Source organism: Cimex lectularius, unplaced genomic scaffold, assembly GCF_000648675.2.
Source record: "Cimex lectularius strain Harlan isolate CLEC.00 unplaced genomic scaffold, Clec_2.1 scaffold156, whole genome shotgun sequence".
NCBI classification, from domain to species: Eukaryota; Metazoa; Arthropoda; class Insecta; order Hemiptera; family Cimicidae; genus Cimex; species Cimex lectularius.
The window spans coordinates 895,648-913,743 of NW_019392760.1; the positions used below are offsets into that span (position 1 = coordinate 895,648).

Genomic DNA, 18,096 nt, shown 5'->3' on the forward strand with positions numbered 1-18,096 from the left:
TAACGATGTAAGATCTTCAACAACTGAAAAGAAAGAAAGAAGAAAAGGAGTAGATATTGATCCAATATATCAGGGCCATCTATGTTTTTAAGTGTACATAGATCATTATGTTCGTGATATGTATTATTTATTGGAACAAATGTGTATGATTTAGGATCCTTAGTTTTGTAAAGAATAACCCAGAGCTAATTTTAAAATGTCTTTAAATTAAAATGTCTTGTCTCTTTACTTATTTAAGCACAAACGCACTTCTTTACAATATCAATCTTTGAGAGCGATTGTCTGTTTTTTTCTACTCTTCAACTACTTATGTTACTACTTATAGTAGTATATACAACTACTTATTGGCTAGTTCCTTCTTCCCGATTCCTACAAATGTATTTATTATCGTGAATGTAGGGACTTATCCCCAATTACTCCGAAGGATATGGAGTACTCTGGGGTAGTGTGAAAGAATTGAAACAAAAAAATAGTTGGGGGANAATAACCCCGAGAAATATCAAGTACTCTGGGAGTGTACTCTAGTGTGAATGCTAACCAGACTATCATGTTTCATCTTGTTTCTATTTAATATATATTTGTGTGATTTTATCCAGAGAGGTACAAAGGGTAGCAATACGATAAACAAAAGAGAGTCGGTTATCGTCCTAATTGTTCTGATTTGGCTGGAGAAATAGGAAAATAAAATAAAAGACAATAAAAGAAAAGCAAAGAGAGAGCTGGCGATGACCAATGTAATTAAAAAGAACTTGACCACTAACTCAAATAAATATTGTGTTTATTCCTTTGTTTACATGTTTTATATTAGTGTTATACATCTATATTCTATATATTTATATTATATATGTTTAGTAAAGTATATAAAGAATATTTATTTCTTGTCGCTCCATAAAAATACATATAAAAAAGTTTAAACAAAATAAATTAAGGTTTTTAGTTGAGTTGAAAAAAGGTGATGGCACGAGAAGGATTCGAACCCAGGACCTTCGGCTAGATACGCCGCTGCTCTACCACCTGAGCTATCGTGACCTCGATCCACTCGGACATCAACTCTCCATCTCAACCCCACCTTATGAGTTTTCCCTCCTTTTGCCATTTTCCAAATTGGGGGAAATGGGGAGAGTTGATGTCCGAGTGGATCGAGGTCACGATAGCTCAGGTGGTAGAGCAGCGGCGTATCTAGCCGAAGGTCGTGGGTTCGAATCCCTCTCGTGCCATCAACTTTTTTTCATCTCAACTAAAAACCTTAATTAATTGCCATGTATTAATTGGTCAAGCGGACCACGAAAGTAGTGAATTAAGGATTTAAACAAAATGCTCAAAGATTTGATACTTCGGGAAAATAATTATAAATATATATTTCTTTATCAGATTGTAATTACGAATCATCGTCGGTCTCGGAAATTCGATTTGATCCACAATTATTTGGCGATTGTCGGATTTTTGGAATTGGGATTGGTAAATCATAGAACCAACGAGCCCCTTTGGGACCAATATTCTCTAACGAGGTCTCATACGTGTTGTAAACCACCTTAGTCACTTTAATAGCAGATCCACGCCGACGTAAGTCGTATTTTCAATCTTAAATACCCTTTAACTTAGCGAAATCCGAGCTTCGGAGAAGCAACAGGAGGAGATGGCTGACAAGAAAGCGGCGAGACTATGCGGCCCAGAGTTTTATTAGCCGACCTGAATTATGTACTAAATCAGATTAAAAAAGTTATTAAATAAAATATCCTGGTATAAATAGTTTATTCGACTTGTAAGGAAATTCATATTTTAGCTATGAAGGTAGTTTCGTTAGAAATTGAGTTGATACTTATTTAAAAAGTATGAAATCTTCAAGATTTATGAATGACTGAAATTTGATATGAATATCGAGAGTGAAACTCAATCCAGTTGACGTTAGGTGAAAAGAGGGAAAAATGTACGAATCATTTCGGCCGAAGTGTCAGTTTTCCCGTTACTGAAAAACCCCTTTCTCTTATAACAAAACGCAACAGACATGGAAAAGACCAGAGTAGGAAAAAGAAAGCATCCCTTTCCTGATTGTATAACCTAATCAATTGATACAAATGATGTTTGAGATTACCAAAAAAAAGTTTAAAAAGAAATAAATTTACACTAGGGTGAAAACACAATTTTTAATTAGTCGTTGAACTACAGAATACATTTGTTTTTAAGACCCAATTTGTTTATGTTCGCTTTTATTTACAAGCACTTTTCAAGATTCACACTTATTGTTTAAAAGATGGGAAAAATGAGCGTATTTTCTCTAATTCTTTCTCAATCTGCGAGTATGTTGTTCTAGTGGTTTTCAGCCTTCATAGGGTTTTGGGCTATTTTTATTTATGGGACAGTAGCTGAAGGCAAAAATATAACCAAATAGGCCAAAATGCCAGTGGGTATATAAGTGACCGAAGTGGCTCGGCTTATCAACTATGCCCCAAGTTATTTCAAATCGTGACTTTTCTCTTTAGGATCATTTGAAGTTTGGCTGACGGAAGATTTATGATTATAGCATAAAGAGGTTAGCTGAGGTGACGGCAGAGTCAAGCGTGGTTTGATTATATTTGATAAATATAATCATTTATTTCTGATAGGCAGACCAACCCAGTAGAGACAGGAAGACCAACGTGATCGGTAACGGTCAAAGTACGGGTTCATCACCCCGGATGATACGGAGAAATCACAAGAACTTTGATTACTTCTGGCATGATTTTAGTGTGTATGATCTTGTCCACCACGATGCTACAATTATCAACTGATCTATTTTGGACTGTTTGCACTCTTCTAATTTGTGAATCAATGGCTTAAGATAACCATATAGCCAAATGCGTATATTTAGCAGTATGTGTATATTTGCAATTAGTAGGTAAATTCTAGCAAGAATTTTCTGAACCACTTTGGATATGAGTGAAGCATCCGACGGTACCACTAGACACTGGCACAGAGGTACGACATCGTTGGGTGATTGTTAACTTTATTGTACAGTAAAAACTCCCATTTGGGCTCGAACATCTGGAAATAATATAAATAACACCTTAGATTACGGACAATCTGTAAATTATTATAACACTCCATTAAAACTAGGCATCTCCGTTGATAGTTGTTACTCAAAAAACTTATCTTTTAATCAGGTTTCTGGTAGTGATCAGTAGCACGATTAATGCTGAGTAAAAGCTGATTTTTTATCTTTGGGTTTGGCTCGATTTCATCCTTTGAGATGAGATCGTTTGCCAGTGAGACGAGTCGGAGGTTGTTGACGTAAAACAGGTAATGTATGGGACCAAAAACAGTGCCATCACGCGCCACAGCTTTAGAGGGTTTGGATGTTGATCCCTTATAACTGGTACTGGTATGGTTTCGTAAATATGTAAATGTTATCATCGATGTCATAATAATGCATATCTTAGAAAATTAGCGAACGTGTAAAACCCAAAGATCTAAGATACCTTGCGTAGAATTTTCTGAGCATAAATATAATTTCAGCGATCACGAGGTGTGCTGAATCAACCTCAACATATCTGTTCAGGGTATCGCACCTCCTAAAAATAACAATGATTATTTTAAATATTTATTTAGAAATCGTGAGATGCGGTCTGGTGTGACGTAGGTTTCAGAAAAACATTTTCTTTATCGTGCCAACGTTTCGATCTTTATTGAGATCATCTTCAGGGCATGGGATTTACAAATCTGGGATTCTCGACACGACACGCAAGAATGACACAATTACACAGAAGACAAACACTTTGAGTGAGTAGAAATACTTTGATTGAATATATAAAAAATATATTTTGCATTGTATAAATTCACTTTTCCACATCCAAAATATAATTGTAATATGTAAACAATGTTTGTAAATCCCAGGCCCTGAAGATGATCTCAATAAAGATCGAAACGTTGGCACGATAAAGAAAATGTTTTTCTGAAACCTACATCACACCAGACCGCATCTCACGATTTCTAAATAAATATCGATTAACGGCTACTAATCACCACACATTATTTGAAATTTATTACTCAAAAAGGGTAGATAAACTAGATAAATTAAATATTTTTATATTTATATATACTATAAAATTTATATATACTTTTATATTTATAACCAATTTTCAAGGCCGCTTTCCTCTATAAGTTCATGCTGCTTGGTGTTACTAGTCTTCAGAAAACCAAAGATAAAGTTATTGCTTAGAATTTACTGAACATAAATATAAAGGTTTCAGTGTTAAAAATATCGATCACTTTTTCACTCACGAACACTCTTATCAAGGTATGGTCTTGGAAGCAAATTCAGTTGTTACTTCGATCTACTTTAAGGTCATCATCAGGGCAAAACAACCTTAAATATGTCTGAAGATTGACATTATTAAGTTTTTTACAGGCGATCACAAATTTCTTTGAAGTCCGACTCAATCCTAACACTGCCACGAACGTTCAGTGAGCCGTGGCCTATAATTTTTCTCAAATTCTCTTCTTTTCTTTTTCTTCACCCCCTTTTTTGAGAGATTTATAAACCTTACCTCTTAGCATGTCTCATACTTGGTGCTTTTGTCCAGTACTTGAGTTTTTCTTTCTCAAGCCATTTTTAGCACACATTCTGTGGTGTGTTATATGCTAGTCAATTTTGTGCCTCCTTTGTCAGTGTTTTTGTGAGAGCTATACTGGAGTTCTTATGTGACCAGGTGTCTGATCGTTCTGGTATATGCCCAATATGCCATCCTTGGTTTTATTTCCCAGTTTTTACTGCAATATTCTCTGTCCAATGCTTAATAAACCCCTGGCCTTATGTAGTATGTTGCTACGTTTTCTCCATTAAGACTTCATCTTTTCATAGTTGAGGCTTTCGGTTTAGTTTCCTTTTTCTTGTTGGTTATAAAATATTTTTCTCAGGCTATTTTTATACGTTTAGAGCTTTTTGCATCTGGACAAAGTGTTCTCGGATTAATGACAGATCATCCGTGTAATTCATGGAATTGTAAACTCTTAAGCATTGTGATTAAATAATACGCTACTAGCAAACAGGAGTGGCGACAGTATACCTCCTTGGGGCGTTCTCGGGTAGGTGCTATTTATGACCAATGACCAATGTTCTTATTATCCGACTTCTTAACATTAATAATATCCATCTGTTTCAATGGTTTTATACGACGTGTTACTTAAAATGTACTTAAAAGTATAAAGTTTATCGATGAAGAGTATGATGAATGAACCTTAAATAATCTCATTTCTGTTGTTCCTTTCTCCAAAGTGTTATTACTGACTTTTCCTCAAAGATTTTTGAAAGGCAGTTATGGCTTGAAGATGTCCGACAAATGGACAATTTGTTAAGGTATTATTTAACCATATTCTAAAAATATTCAACGCCCGACAATGATTTCTACATAAACATAAACTATAGTTCAGGCTATGGTAATAGTAGGCAACAGTCTAATAAGAAAGACGAGAAATTGGAAGCAATTCAGTTTGAAAGTCGTGTTGATGCTAATGTCAACGGACAGTTTCATATAGACAGATTCAATAGACATTTCACATCTGACGTATAACATACGTGGATGACCTTTCGTCCTGTAGGTTGTTGAAGGATACATTTAAATCAGCTCGAGTCTGAAATAAGGGCGTGTGCGGTAGGAAGGTGATTTCTGTTGGGTCCGTTTTCAACCAAATCTGACAGGTTTATGACGGTTTGGGTAACGAGGAGGCTCTCCGGGGATCAACGGATGATCGTGGTGGGAGGGTAAGACCCTATATTAGTCCTATACTGTCCTATCCTGGATTAGTGCAAACCAAGAGATCATCATGCAAACAGCCCTTACCATACTAGGCCTCGTCGGCTTCTTTTTCGTCGTATCGTTAGCTACTCCGCCATCCTACATGGACTACGGTAAATCCACATAAAGATATATTGTAGATATGATTTAACCCTCTGAAATATCGTACTCAAATCAAGTCAAGAGTGGAGTAATAAAAAAGATTTGATTTTATACTCTCAATTTTAGATTTAGAAGCTTTAAAGGTATCAAAAATTAAATTATAGTACAAATTTATCTGAATATCTTGAGGTCACACTTTAACCCAAGCGTACAGCGCATGTGACGTTGCATAACACAATCGGCATGACGCTCAACAGTAGTCACGTGTTTTTATTAAAATTCAATTAAAATTTTACTAATTTTTAAAGGTAAAGCATTAAAAATGTATAAATTGAATGAAAATAGGATTAGATTAGATCTGTTAGATTTATTTAAGCCCAGAATTAAGAATGTGCTGAGAATAAGAAAAGGCAGAGACGCTGACTAAGTTCCCGAGGTTTTGAGTTTTTCGATGATTCATAATGTTACAAAAGTTAATGGAAGAGTTTTTTTAAAATCTGTTTTTAAGTTATACTGTACTCACTTGTTTTCGTGGTCCGCTTGACCAATTAATATCTTTTAATTAATTAGGGTTTTTAGTTGAGATAAAAAAGCAGCGGCGTATCTAGCCGAAGATCGTGGGTTCGAATCTTGCTCGTGACACTGACTTTTTTATTTCAACTAAAAACCTTAATTAATTGAAAGTTATAGTGTATAATACAGAAATTTCAAAAATTTTCAGGGCAGACAAATATTTAAAGTCCCAATTAATCTTGAGAAAATCTTATTAAAATTAAAAAAATCGCAATTTTCTCATTGCAATATCACACTAAATTTTGCTTTTCATTTTTTTTTTCATGTAGCTATCATGTTTGGTATCATAAAGCTCTCGGCAATTTCTTGTTGCCCTATGACCAATCTTTAGGTTAATAAATGTCGTTCTTTTTTTCAAAATTTATGACAATTTTTTGGTTTATAAGAAAAAGATAAGTTATAAGTATAGGAACAGCCAGTGTATATTTGAAAATTTTATATTCTTATGTAAACCAACACAAGGAATATTTTGCATTCGTTTTTTCTCTTCTTCCAGAATCTATGGACGACGGAGTCGAACGTGACGACAGGGGAGAAAGAATCGTTTATGGAATTCAGGTCAAGTAAGTTGGCGACGAACTTTACAGACAATCAGATAAGTTTTTAAAATCAAGCACAACATGCCACCAGACCCAAAAATAACCGAATATAAAATGTTTTGCTCATTATATAGAAACAAGGGTAAAGACCATTTGCATTAATTGACAGTCTCCAATTTTAGAGATTTGAGCTCAATTCCCAAACCAGGGGGCGTCGGTGGCCGCAACGGTTTATAGGCGTTGACCCGGCGCTCATCGCAGTAAGGTGAAGGTCCCGGGTTCGAATCCAGTGGCCCTGCTTTCGAACCCGACATACTTACAAATGGGCTTTTTTCAAAAACACCGGCACCCCGAGGATTGATATAACCTCTGCTGCTGCGAACCCTCGTAAAAAAAATCCCAAAGCACAGTACAATCCGAAAAGCATAAAATCTCATTTCTTAAATTAAATAGGATTGGGGCTTAGTGATTTTACTTAAATACTAGTAATATCTATAATATAGCAATTAAATTTTTTATGTGTGCAATTTACTTGAAAATTTTATTTAGTAAAAAATATTCGTTATAAAGCTAATCTCACTGTAAAATTTACCCTCTTGGCTGTTATTTGTCTATATTTTCTATTTCTTTATCACATCACATCTATGTTGTGGATTCTAAGGGTAACATATTTATGTTTGGGCGATTTTTGCTACTGTAACTTTAGGTGAAGTCCCGAATCTTTCTTATATCGCAATGAAGTTTTAGGACTCAACAGTATTTTACTCATGACAAGCACAAACCTGCATTGTGCAAATGTGCAGTTTTTTGGGTTTGAAGTAATCAAGAATAAAATATTTGTAGTAGTGTAGTCATTTCATTAAAGGATTATCGACTTAACACGATTTAAAATCATAAAATAGTTGAACACTAGGGGCTTAGGGCGTTTTTTTGGATATCTGTATGCTATCTGTTTCTCTTGAACAGATAACACTATAAAAATACAAATATTTTATATATTTCAGTCTGGTTGAACATTTTATCTGTTTTTGAAATAAAAATGTAAGGTACCTTAGTATCAGTACGACTTCATAATTTCAAACAGAACCCTGTATCTTCCGACACAATTTTAAAAGACTTTTTCGAATGAAATTAATGCCGAAATTTGATTTTAAATTGATCAACAATAAAAAAATTATGGTACACAGTTTCGAGACAACACATATTTTTCTTTAGTATTTTTTGTTAATTTTTTTTACAAACATATCGTTTTATTGTATTTTGTTTTGTTTAAAAGATAAAAACTTGTTGGAAAAAATATATAATTGACAAATTAAAATAATCAAAAAATCCCATGGGGTATGGCTTTTTATTTAACCACCTTTCGCTGGTGCTCGGTGATAGACTCCGGGTAGACGAGCATGCATTTTCTCAACTCAATTTTTATTTTCCGACCAATTGAGGCAAGTATTTAAGAGAAAGGTACATTACTATTTGAAATTTACTATAGCATAAGTTATTTCGTAACTTTTTCTCTTTAGGAGCCTTTGTGGTCAGACTGACAGATTCACTATTTTACCAAGAAGAAGTTTGTTTAAGTGACACAGAGCCAAGTGTGGTTTACAGAACTTTGATTGTACTTGGTCGTTATCGGTCACTTTGGTTTGTTAAACTCGTTGGGTTGTTCTGTCAGACGCGATTTGGCCATCTTCAGTGTTGGGTGATTCGAGGCAAAGATCGGTAAAGACCAACTGACTGGTTCATCACCCCGCAGACCACAGGAAATCTCAAGATAAAAAAGTTGGATTTTTGAGATGTCTTCTGAATTGCAGAACGCAATTAGAGTATAACCGTTGTAGAGTCAACGGATGCTCAATTAAAGAACCTAATAATATTAGACGGTTATTTTAGATTTTTTTTATTATTGATCAACCGGGCGATTTATATTTTGATACATATCACAGGTGATCTGTATCGGTTTGACCTTCCCCGGCCTATTCTCGCTGTAATTTTTGCCAGACTTAAAAATAAGGATGAACGCGAGGGATAACGCACATACACTCTGTGGAAATTGCTAAAGGAGAAACACGCTTTAGTGACAGAGTCGCGTTGAGGTGAGAAGTGTCGGTGTACATATTGGACTTGGTGGATGATGTCGGCTGCGTGCAGTATCTTGTTGGTTTTCAACGAGCCGATGATTGTTGTTGTTGGTGTCGAGTACGGAGCTTAGAGCCTCGTCGACGACAAGAAGTCAGACTCAAATCCCTTTAAGCCCATGCTTAAGTAGAGATGTTGATGACGAGGAATCTACGAAGTGGGATTTTTTAATCCCCAAACACGTCATCCTTCTGGCTTGTACTTTTCCCTAGATTCTTAGTTCAGTTCTATTGACTGTCATTGCTGCAATTCTTTTTTCCCGGGACTTCTTGGTATCCTAGGTTATGTCTCCGTTGAGAGGTTATTTCGCATTGAAGATATTATGAGTGGGACTTTGGCCTGCTCATTGCTATAGATGGGACCATCAATTGAATGTACTCATGCTATGTAGGTGTCTCAGATGCCAGTGACCTGATTCTTCAGAGTTTTACCCTGTCTAGTGTAACAACGTCTTTGGCAGTTTCAGTTAGGATTGTTTAATTATGAGTTTCTTATGTCTAGCACCTCGAGTTTTTCCCCTTCTCCTTATGTTTTAGCCCCCCCCCCAGGACTTCTAAAATCGAGAAAACTATATTTGTCTTGTTTTATTGTTAAGGTTTCGAGCCTTGCGGATCCTCCTCTGTTCAGTCTACTTGTTCATTTCCCAGAATTACCTTTGGCTCCTAAGATAATGTCAGGTTTTAGGGTCGAAGTGTCTGATTTAACCCGGCTTATAACATAGAGGAGTGCTGCATGTTCATTAGCTGCTGTTTGGAAGGCATTGTAGCAGTAGTGGTGGCAATGACAGTTATGACAACATTCTATTTCTTAATCTTAATTTTTTTAAACATTTAATATTAATTTTCAGAAGGGGTTGCGTCCCGAGAGGTGGAAACTGCGACCACAGAGCTGCTGATTGCTGCTACAGCACGGCCTGTAGATGTAACTTGTGGGGTGCAAACTGTCGTTGCCAACGCAAGGGGCTTTTCACCAAACTTGGATAGACAACGGAAGACATTTGACAACTGACACCATTAAATTAAAAAAAAATCTTGTATATAAGGTCCAGAGGCCTTCTGTGATTTTTTGAAATATATGCAAATACATTGTTTCCATAATTACTTTGGTTTTATTTCTGATACATTTGCAAGGTTGTGCTTATAAATCGATTTCTAATGGCAATGTTTCAAATTGAAAAAAAATTGTAGACCTTCAATTATTCAATGTTACAAAGAACAATTTATTTTATTTAATACAAAGTGTTCAATTTGTCTCAAACATTGTTTACAGTATCGGAAAACATTTGTGCAAGTAACAATACTTATTTTTTACAATTTAATCTTAGGCTCTGTTGGGAGTGAAATGGACTTAAGTATTTTCATCAATAATTTTGAGAATTATTCAGAAATTGTGAGATCCGGGCTGTTGTGATGTAGGTTTCAGAAAAACATTTTCTTTATCGTGCCAATGTTTCGATCTTTATTGAGATCATCTTCAGGGCTCAAAGTGTTTGTCTTCTGTGTAATTGTGCCTTTCTTGCGTGTCGTGTTGAGAGTGCCAAAAAATTTCGAGAATTTTTATGCTTACTTTAACCTTTTTCCTTCATATATTTTCCGACTTTAGTTTTACTTTGTACAAAAGAACATCCCTCCGCTTTGAATTTTCCAGAACCTTTTTATATTAAAATTCAAGAGAAGTTGTTACAGTTTTATGTAAATTTTATTAACAAAATGATTCAATTGTATACTTACTTTACTCAAGTGCAAGTAATTTTTATATTGATCAACGGTTAGAGATTAAAGAGTCGATATGATATTTGTTTTGGATATGATTGGCCGTGATTGGTCCGCCCTTGGAATTTCAACGAGGTACGAGGTAATCATCCTGGTGAAATGGAACCTGGATCGCCGGATATAAAACTCTATCGCAAACCGGATCGATGTAAACATCATTGATTTTGGCTTAATCGAGTTTGATCAGTTTGAATTGGTTTCGTGGTGGATTTAACAGGATTTTTACCTGGAACAGTTTTATTACAATACCCGACTGGCCAAACGTGAGCTGGTTTTTAACCCGGAGAATTTTCAAATCGTTTTCTTCTTTAAACCTCAAAAGGCCATTTTTCTCTTTCAGAAGACGATATAAATCGTTTCGCAATTTTTGACAAAGCAAATATTGCAATTTGAAACTTGCAAGTCAGACTGACCAAAATTTAAAAATCTTGGTCTATCTACGTCTACGTTCGCAATAACAAATTATAAACAAAAAGACTGCCTAAAATGTCTCATTTATGACAGGGCACTAAAAATAAACGTGAGATTTCTCTGTGCGGTCTGCGAGGTGATAAACTTGCAATTCTAATATTGTTCAATTCTTGGTTGTTAACGATTATTTAACCCTTAATTAAATACATTTACCGCAACAAAATCTTAATATAACAGAAGTAAAAAAAAAAGGAAGGAAGGAAAAAGAAAAGGAAAAAAATTCATAATTATAAATCATAGGCTAATATGATTAACATACGGGCATAAATTAGCTTTCCTTTAAGGAATGTTAAAAAAACGATTATTTGGGTTGGGGGGACGGCGAGGAGACGGTAGCATCAAACTGCAAAATTTCAAAAAAGAGTTCTAAGATAGTTTTAGTTGAAGTACTTACTGTCTGTCTCTCTTCCGACAGTGGTTGGAAAGAAACAAAATAAGTGCAGGACCTCTCCGGACACCTTGTGACTATTATTTATTTCGGCCATTAAAAATTTGTTTAAATGGCCAAAACTTTGAAAATTTTGAAAGTTTGCAAACAGCTGTTCAAACGTTCCTGGATTCAAAAGGTGGGACTTTTTATGTGAAAGCAATAGACATGCTACCTGAAATATGAGAAAAAGTAATTGCAAACAATCGACAATATCTGAATAGTTAAAAACATGCATATATAAAAAAAAGTATATATATATACCCTGTAAAAAATTCATTAGTTTCTTGCAAACCAATAGTTACTTTGGCAAACATTGGTCAAAACAAAAATATGTCAGCGGGGTTTTCTATAATTTACCCCGCTAATTGTTCTGCCAGCAAAGAAAATAATGTAAAAAAGCCAATGTGATTTAGTCATAGACATTTAATTGAAGGCCATAAAGCGCAGCTGCCTATTGCACTTCAATTTAAAAAGATGCATATTGTGATGTGTAATTATTGATGTTAATAAATGTTTTATTATTGGCAAACATTTTTTTAAATTTTAATTAAATATATTTTTAATCTAAGGTCTTGGTTAAGATAAAAAAGCAAGAGTCACGAGTGGAATTCGAACCTACGACCTCCTTTTTAAAAAGATAGTTCCTACTCACAGAAAGATGTTTTGCAACGATCCGGATTTCGAGCTCATCATCAGGTTGAAGGACTTCTACAACCACGTCTCTCGACATGAATTGCCAAAGTGAACCCGCTGATACCTCCGCCAACGCGACTTTCCAATTAGCAGCTGATTTTTTTAATGGCGCTCAATTTGAACGTGCGAAACGCGGAAATTATAACACAAATAAATATTATTAAATTACTATAAAAATAATAGCTATTAAAATAATTAGTTTAATTATTTGGATGTTTGATATTATTTATGTACATATTTAAAATGGGAATATTATTAATGCATTTATCACCATGTTCAATTTTATATTTTTTAATTTCAAATTTCTCAAACCAATCTAATTCTTTCCCTTTGTTGAAACTATGTAACACTTGTATTTAGATTTGAATTGAAATTATGTTTTGTTTCTTTTAGATGGTCCTTAAATTCAGAAAATTTGCTCGATTTAGGCAAGTGTTCTTTTAATCTTGTTTTTATTTCTCTACCGCTTTGTCCTATATATTTAATGACCATCTTTTTAAAAAGGATTGAACACCACACTCACTCCATCATTTATCATTTCTATTATTTGAGCTATTGTGACTACCGAAGTCATCATCACCAACTCCTTAGATTAAAAGTATAATTAATTAAAATAATTAAGTCTGTCAATTATGACTACTAAATACATATATCGATTTTCGACAATACTGAAAATCAAGCTCGTGAGGCGTGATTCTATTTATCTGACGTTTAAACATCGGCTCCATTAAATTAATAACAATGTCGAAAAAGAAGAACAGTCCCTATAATAAATTGCGAAAAAATGTATAAAAAACAAATATATAAATATTTGTAATTTATTTTTATTCTATTAATTTTAAATAAATTAACCGATTCATCCTTGTTAGTTGGATAAAACAAAATAGAAAATACAAAAGAAAATAACGGATTTATTTAAGAACAGTAAACATGAAGATTACTCATTTTGCAAACAAACACCTTTTCTAGTCTGGAAAAGTCCAACACCATCACCCAGTCTGGAGCGTAACGCGCCCTGAGAGCGCAGAGATGTCCCTCCAACGGTCCCCAGCCGACCGTCCCCGCGCGGCCCCCCTCCAGGATGCCAACATGCCTCAAGGATGGTTATACACCTTAAATATCTATGTCGTTATCGGTGATGAATTTGTATATGGTATCTAGTATTTCAATAAAGTTCGTATAATTTAGAATTAAGATTACCGAGGTGGGGAGTGGGATTTTATATTTCTTGAGCACTTTAAAAATATGTTCTCATCCGGTAGTCTTCAGTGGGCATCCCAGTATGATGTGGTTTGCATCCGCCGTTGAGGTATCGTCGCACGAGCATTTGCATGTTTGCGTAATTCCTATCTTATGCAAGTGTGATGGGAGTCTATTGTGGTTGAATCAGTCTACATATAGTGGTAAAGAATTTTCTATTTCTTTTAACATTTGAAAACCACGGTTTAGACTGGATGTTTGGTTGGGAGGCAAAGTACCAGATGCCTTTGCTTTTGGATGATTGTACGTACTCGCTTTGCCATTTCTTGCGTAATAAGACCCTATTATGTAATACAATGTCCCCGGCTGAGATCTCTTTGTTGTCGTTTCCCGATAGAGCAGCCGCCTTTGCCAATGCATCAACCCGCTGGTTAAATCGGTTGTTGTTATGGTCTTTGACCCAGAGAAGATGGATAGCTATACCGCTTCAGCAGGCTAACAAAATGTTTTTGATCTCTAGAATAATGGGATCTTCAGGAGTATCCGTTTTCTTCAGGGCCCTTTTTTCCATTCTACTCCAGTTGTAAACTCTTTAACCATGGAAAGACATCATCATGAGCCAGAAGTTCGCAATTTTATTATTTGAATGGGTCATCGAGATCACCAGGAAGTGAATGTCGCAGAGGTAGTTGGCGTTTTTCAGAGCATGGTCTCCCAAATTTTAGCCCGATTCCGAGTGACTGGAAATAGGAGGTCTGGTAGCGGATCTTAACGCATTTCGACGCTAAGCAGGACAGTATTGTCATTGCTGCAAGACGGAACCTTTTCCATATTGCCCGCCAGATTCTAAACGAAGTACAAGATGTTTTAACAAGGCCTCACATCGTATGCCCCTTTGAGACGACCTGCAGCAACAGCCCGCCACCAGCAACTCAGGTGAATATGGTGCAGCAAGCTAATTGGAATGCTGGGTCGCATTTCTGACTGTGTAGTATAGCAGAAGAAACTGGAACTCGCATACGGAAACGCGACTGTCTGTAAGGTCTTGTCAAAACATCTTGTACTTCGTTTAGGATCTCGGGCACTATAGAAAGGGTTCATTCTTGCAGCAAAGACAATGTTTCGGTCCTCCCAAATATCCTGATCCCAGAGATGTCCAGCGCTGAGATCACTACCACGCCTTCTATTGTCACTTCCAGGTTCTCGAAATCGGGCCAAAATCCGGGAGACCTCTGAAAAACAACTCTGCGACCTCCTCTTGCCGGTGACCTCGATGACTCATTCTCACAATAATATTGGGCACTTCTGGTTCAATATGATGTCTTTCCTTGCTTAAAGAGAATACAACTGGATTAAAATGGAAAAAAGATGACTGGTTACAAAATGTGTAATCTTCATGTACACATTAAGTAAATCCAATATAACAATTTTTTTGGTTTTGGCTTGTATTTTCTATTTTGCTTTTTCGAACTAACAAAAGTATTGGTTAATTTAATTACAATTAATTGAGTAAGAATAAACATCTCTATTCATTTTTGCGCAGTTTGTATAACTGATTCGGAAATCGTGAGATGAGGTCTGGTGTGACGTAGGTTTTACAAAAACATTTTTTTTGTCGTGCCAATGTTTCGATCTTTATTAAGATCATCTTCAGGGCCTGGATTTATAAACATTGCTTAAATTTTACAAATACATGTAGGATGTGAAAAATGAATTTATACACCGCCCGGGACACGGTTTTGATGGTTCGTAGAGTGTTACATGGAAGAAAAAACCTCTTGTAAATTGGCTGGGAAAATTCCAAATTCCTTTCTCCACTAATAGAGTGTTGGGTTACATTCCGAGAAACTAAACTTGTGAATAAAAGCCCGCCAATGATAATGATAGTTTTAACGAAAGCGATTCGCCATTTAAAAGAAAATTACATGTTATGAAGAAGAAGTGGACGAAAGCATTTCCGGTTTTACAGTTGACAGGACAGAAACTAATGTGAAGTACAGCCTGACAGTCACTGATACAACTTGATTCATGTTTTCAGGGAGTATGAATCAATTTTAGATTTAGTAGCGATCATAGTCATCTTATACCTATCTTCCCAGCAGTCATCCTTTGACGAAAGGCCTGATGCGAAAAGATGTCATAGGGTGGTGAAACAAAGTCGTTTGCTCGTCGACACCCGTCGCGGGGAGGAGGGACTTTATCATTGCTTGTTGCTGCCTGTTGCGTGGGTGTGCTCCGCGGTCATGCGCCCTTCTCGAGGTCCACGGACGTATATACACCCAACAGCTCTTTGGGACCGTCACTTCAACATGAGGCTTTGTACGCTCCTGGCTGCTTCGCTCGTTCTCTTTTTCGCTATCTCGCTCACACCGGCCGAGTCCACACCGGCCTCTTACTTTGAAGACGGTACGTACAGAAAATGTCTGAAAATGATGCTTTACCGTTTTCTTGAATTTCAGGATGCCGCTTAACTGGAAAATGGTTTAAATTACTTTTTTTTTCTTTTGGTCGGGAAAATTTTTGGGAGGATACGCTGAATACGAAGGAATCTTCATAAGTACAAATAGGAGAAGCGTTTGGAAAATGTGACAAAGCAAAGAATATACAATAAGTAAAACAACCCTGAAAAAAATTGTTTAAAGAAAAAGAAAATACAATTTAAAAAACGTTTCAGAGAAAAATCTCTTTTTTATGTATAAAAATAAAAAAATTAACCTTTAAACAAGAAGTATCAAGTTGCTAAAATTGAAAAGTTAGAAACAAAAAGAATCCATTTTGCATCATGAGCGGACTAAGTTTGTTCGATATCTACAAACACTTTAACCTTATTTGCTTAGGATTATAAAGTCTGTTTTAAGTGCTTAGAAATTCAATTAGACTAAAATGAGTTACTTGATTACTTTATAAAACACTAGATCTGAATTTTTTAAAATAAATCCTAATCAGTCAAGATTTGAAGCATTTTGTTCATATTTTTCATCTTATTAATTTTATTAAAAATTAACATTTATTTAGAATTTACGAGTGGATTTGTAAAATTAAAAAAAACCAAAACGTTATATTAAGTAATTATTGTACTATGGGTTGACAAATATAAAAGAACTAGAATACTTAGTAGTAATAAACATTAATAGTATTTAAAAATACTCACAAATAATAACTTTAACTTTATTATATAATTTTAACTTTTTGTGCTAAAAAATAAAATAAGTTCAAAAATCACAATATGACGAGGAATTATAAAAATCTAGATATTTAATTATTCTCAGATAAATCTAATTTCTTTCGTCTCTCTCTCTTTGTTTTCATTTAGTCATAATAAAATAAATTTAGCAAATATATTTTTCCAGTTAGAATTTAACACACGGTGCTTAGGCAGTTGACGTTGCGTCAGTACTAGATTTGAAAAATATTTTCTAGTCGTGATAAATGAAAATCTCAATAATATTTTCGGCTTTTATCGTTAATAACCATTAATAAAAATTAATATTTATTATATATTCAGACCCTAAGAATTGATTTCGTTTGATAAAAAAATCTAAAAATCCGTCAAATAATTGTTGCAGTTTAGTCATAAAAACCATATAAGAATATATAATAAATAATAACTTTAATAAATTGATTTTATTATGTATTTCAAATTTTCGTGTAAGAAAAGAATAAATAAAAGTACCCTTCACGGCGAGTTATTAGCATTAATGTAAACATCTCCGATTTGTTAATTTATTCAGTTTTCGCTTTCTCTCTCTCTCTCTCTCTCTCTCTCTCTCTCTCTCTTAAATTCTGGGCATAATAAAACTCGCAAATGTATATTTCTTGACAGAATTAAACAATAGTTGTTAACTTAATGATGTAGCATCAGCTCTAATTAATTTAATACTACTGCAAAAATCCAAATTACATCAATTATTTATTGTTCAATTGAGATTTTTAGAGGTCATAGTTTAAAATATTAACCTTTAAAAATAATTATTTAAATAAAAATTTATAAGATGTTTAGGCCGGAAATTGAAATAATTTCCTGCTTTCTTTGTTTGCATTTGTGCTATGATTAAGCACAAGATTTCTCTTTCTGATTTAAGTTTAAAAAACCGGCAGCACAAAGTTCGTTATCGCCACTGATTATCAGTGACTGTTTTATCGGACATTTTATAAAGTGTTTAATTAAATTGAGTAAATATTCAAAGCTTGCTTAGCTAGATTTTAATCCGATAAGCTCTGGTCGAGTCTTTTCTAAGTGGATGATGTAAATCGTTAATTTTATATTAAAAAAATTAACATAGAAATTTGAAAGAAACGTCAGAATAATGTAAAAAACCGTATTCTAGTAAAGAAAAAAAAGCGATTTTTGGAGAAAAAATCAAATTTGCTGAATTAACAAGAATAAAATAACAAAAGAAAATCCTGAA

The 18,096-nt window shown here is 34.6% G+C and overlaps 2 protein-coding genes and 1 long non-coding RNA gene across 5 annotated transcripts in view; 2 read left to right on the forward strand and 1 right to left on the reverse strand.

Moving 5' to 3' along the window:
• Positions 1-18,096, reverse strand: part of LOC106669800 — a 219,411-nt gene that overhangs the window by 6,841 nt on the left and 194,474 nt on the right. Inside the window, exon 3 of one of the 2 annotated variants that reach the window (XR_001340997.2) lies at positions 16,078-16,158. The exons of the other annotated variant lie outside the window; for it this stretch is intronic. This is a non-coding gene — a long non-coding RNA (uncharacterized LOC106669800). Of the gene's footprint in view, positions 1-16,077; positions 16,159-18,096 lie in introns of those variants that run through there. 2 annotated transcript variants of the gene reach the window in all.
• LOC106669799 (U8-agatoxin-Ao1a-like) lies at positions 5,693-10,221 on the forward strand. The gene is made up of 3 exons (XM_014399535.2): positions 5,693-5,884; positions 6,943-7,009; positions 9,969-10,221. Exons 1-3 carry the CDS (start codon positions 5,800-5,802, stop codon positions 10,102-10,104), a joined length of 288 nt encoding a protein of 95 aa, XP_014255021.1. The 5' UTR covers positions 5,693-5,799; the 3' UTR covers positions 10,105-10,221.
• LOC106669797 (U8-agatoxin-Ao1a-like) overlaps positions 15,822-18,096 on the forward strand; it is a 70,142-nt gene continuing 67,867 nt past the window's right edge. Inside the window, exon 1 of one of the 2 annotated variants that reach the window (XM_014399533.2) lies at positions 15,822-16,093. In XM_014399533.2, the coding sequence (XP_014255019.1) occupies positions 15,931-16,093 (163 nt within the window). In that variant the 5' untranslated portion in view covers positions 15,822-15,930. The remainder of the gene's footprint in view (positions 16,094-18,096) is intronic. The other variant, XM_014399534.2, reaches the window with a different exon arrangement.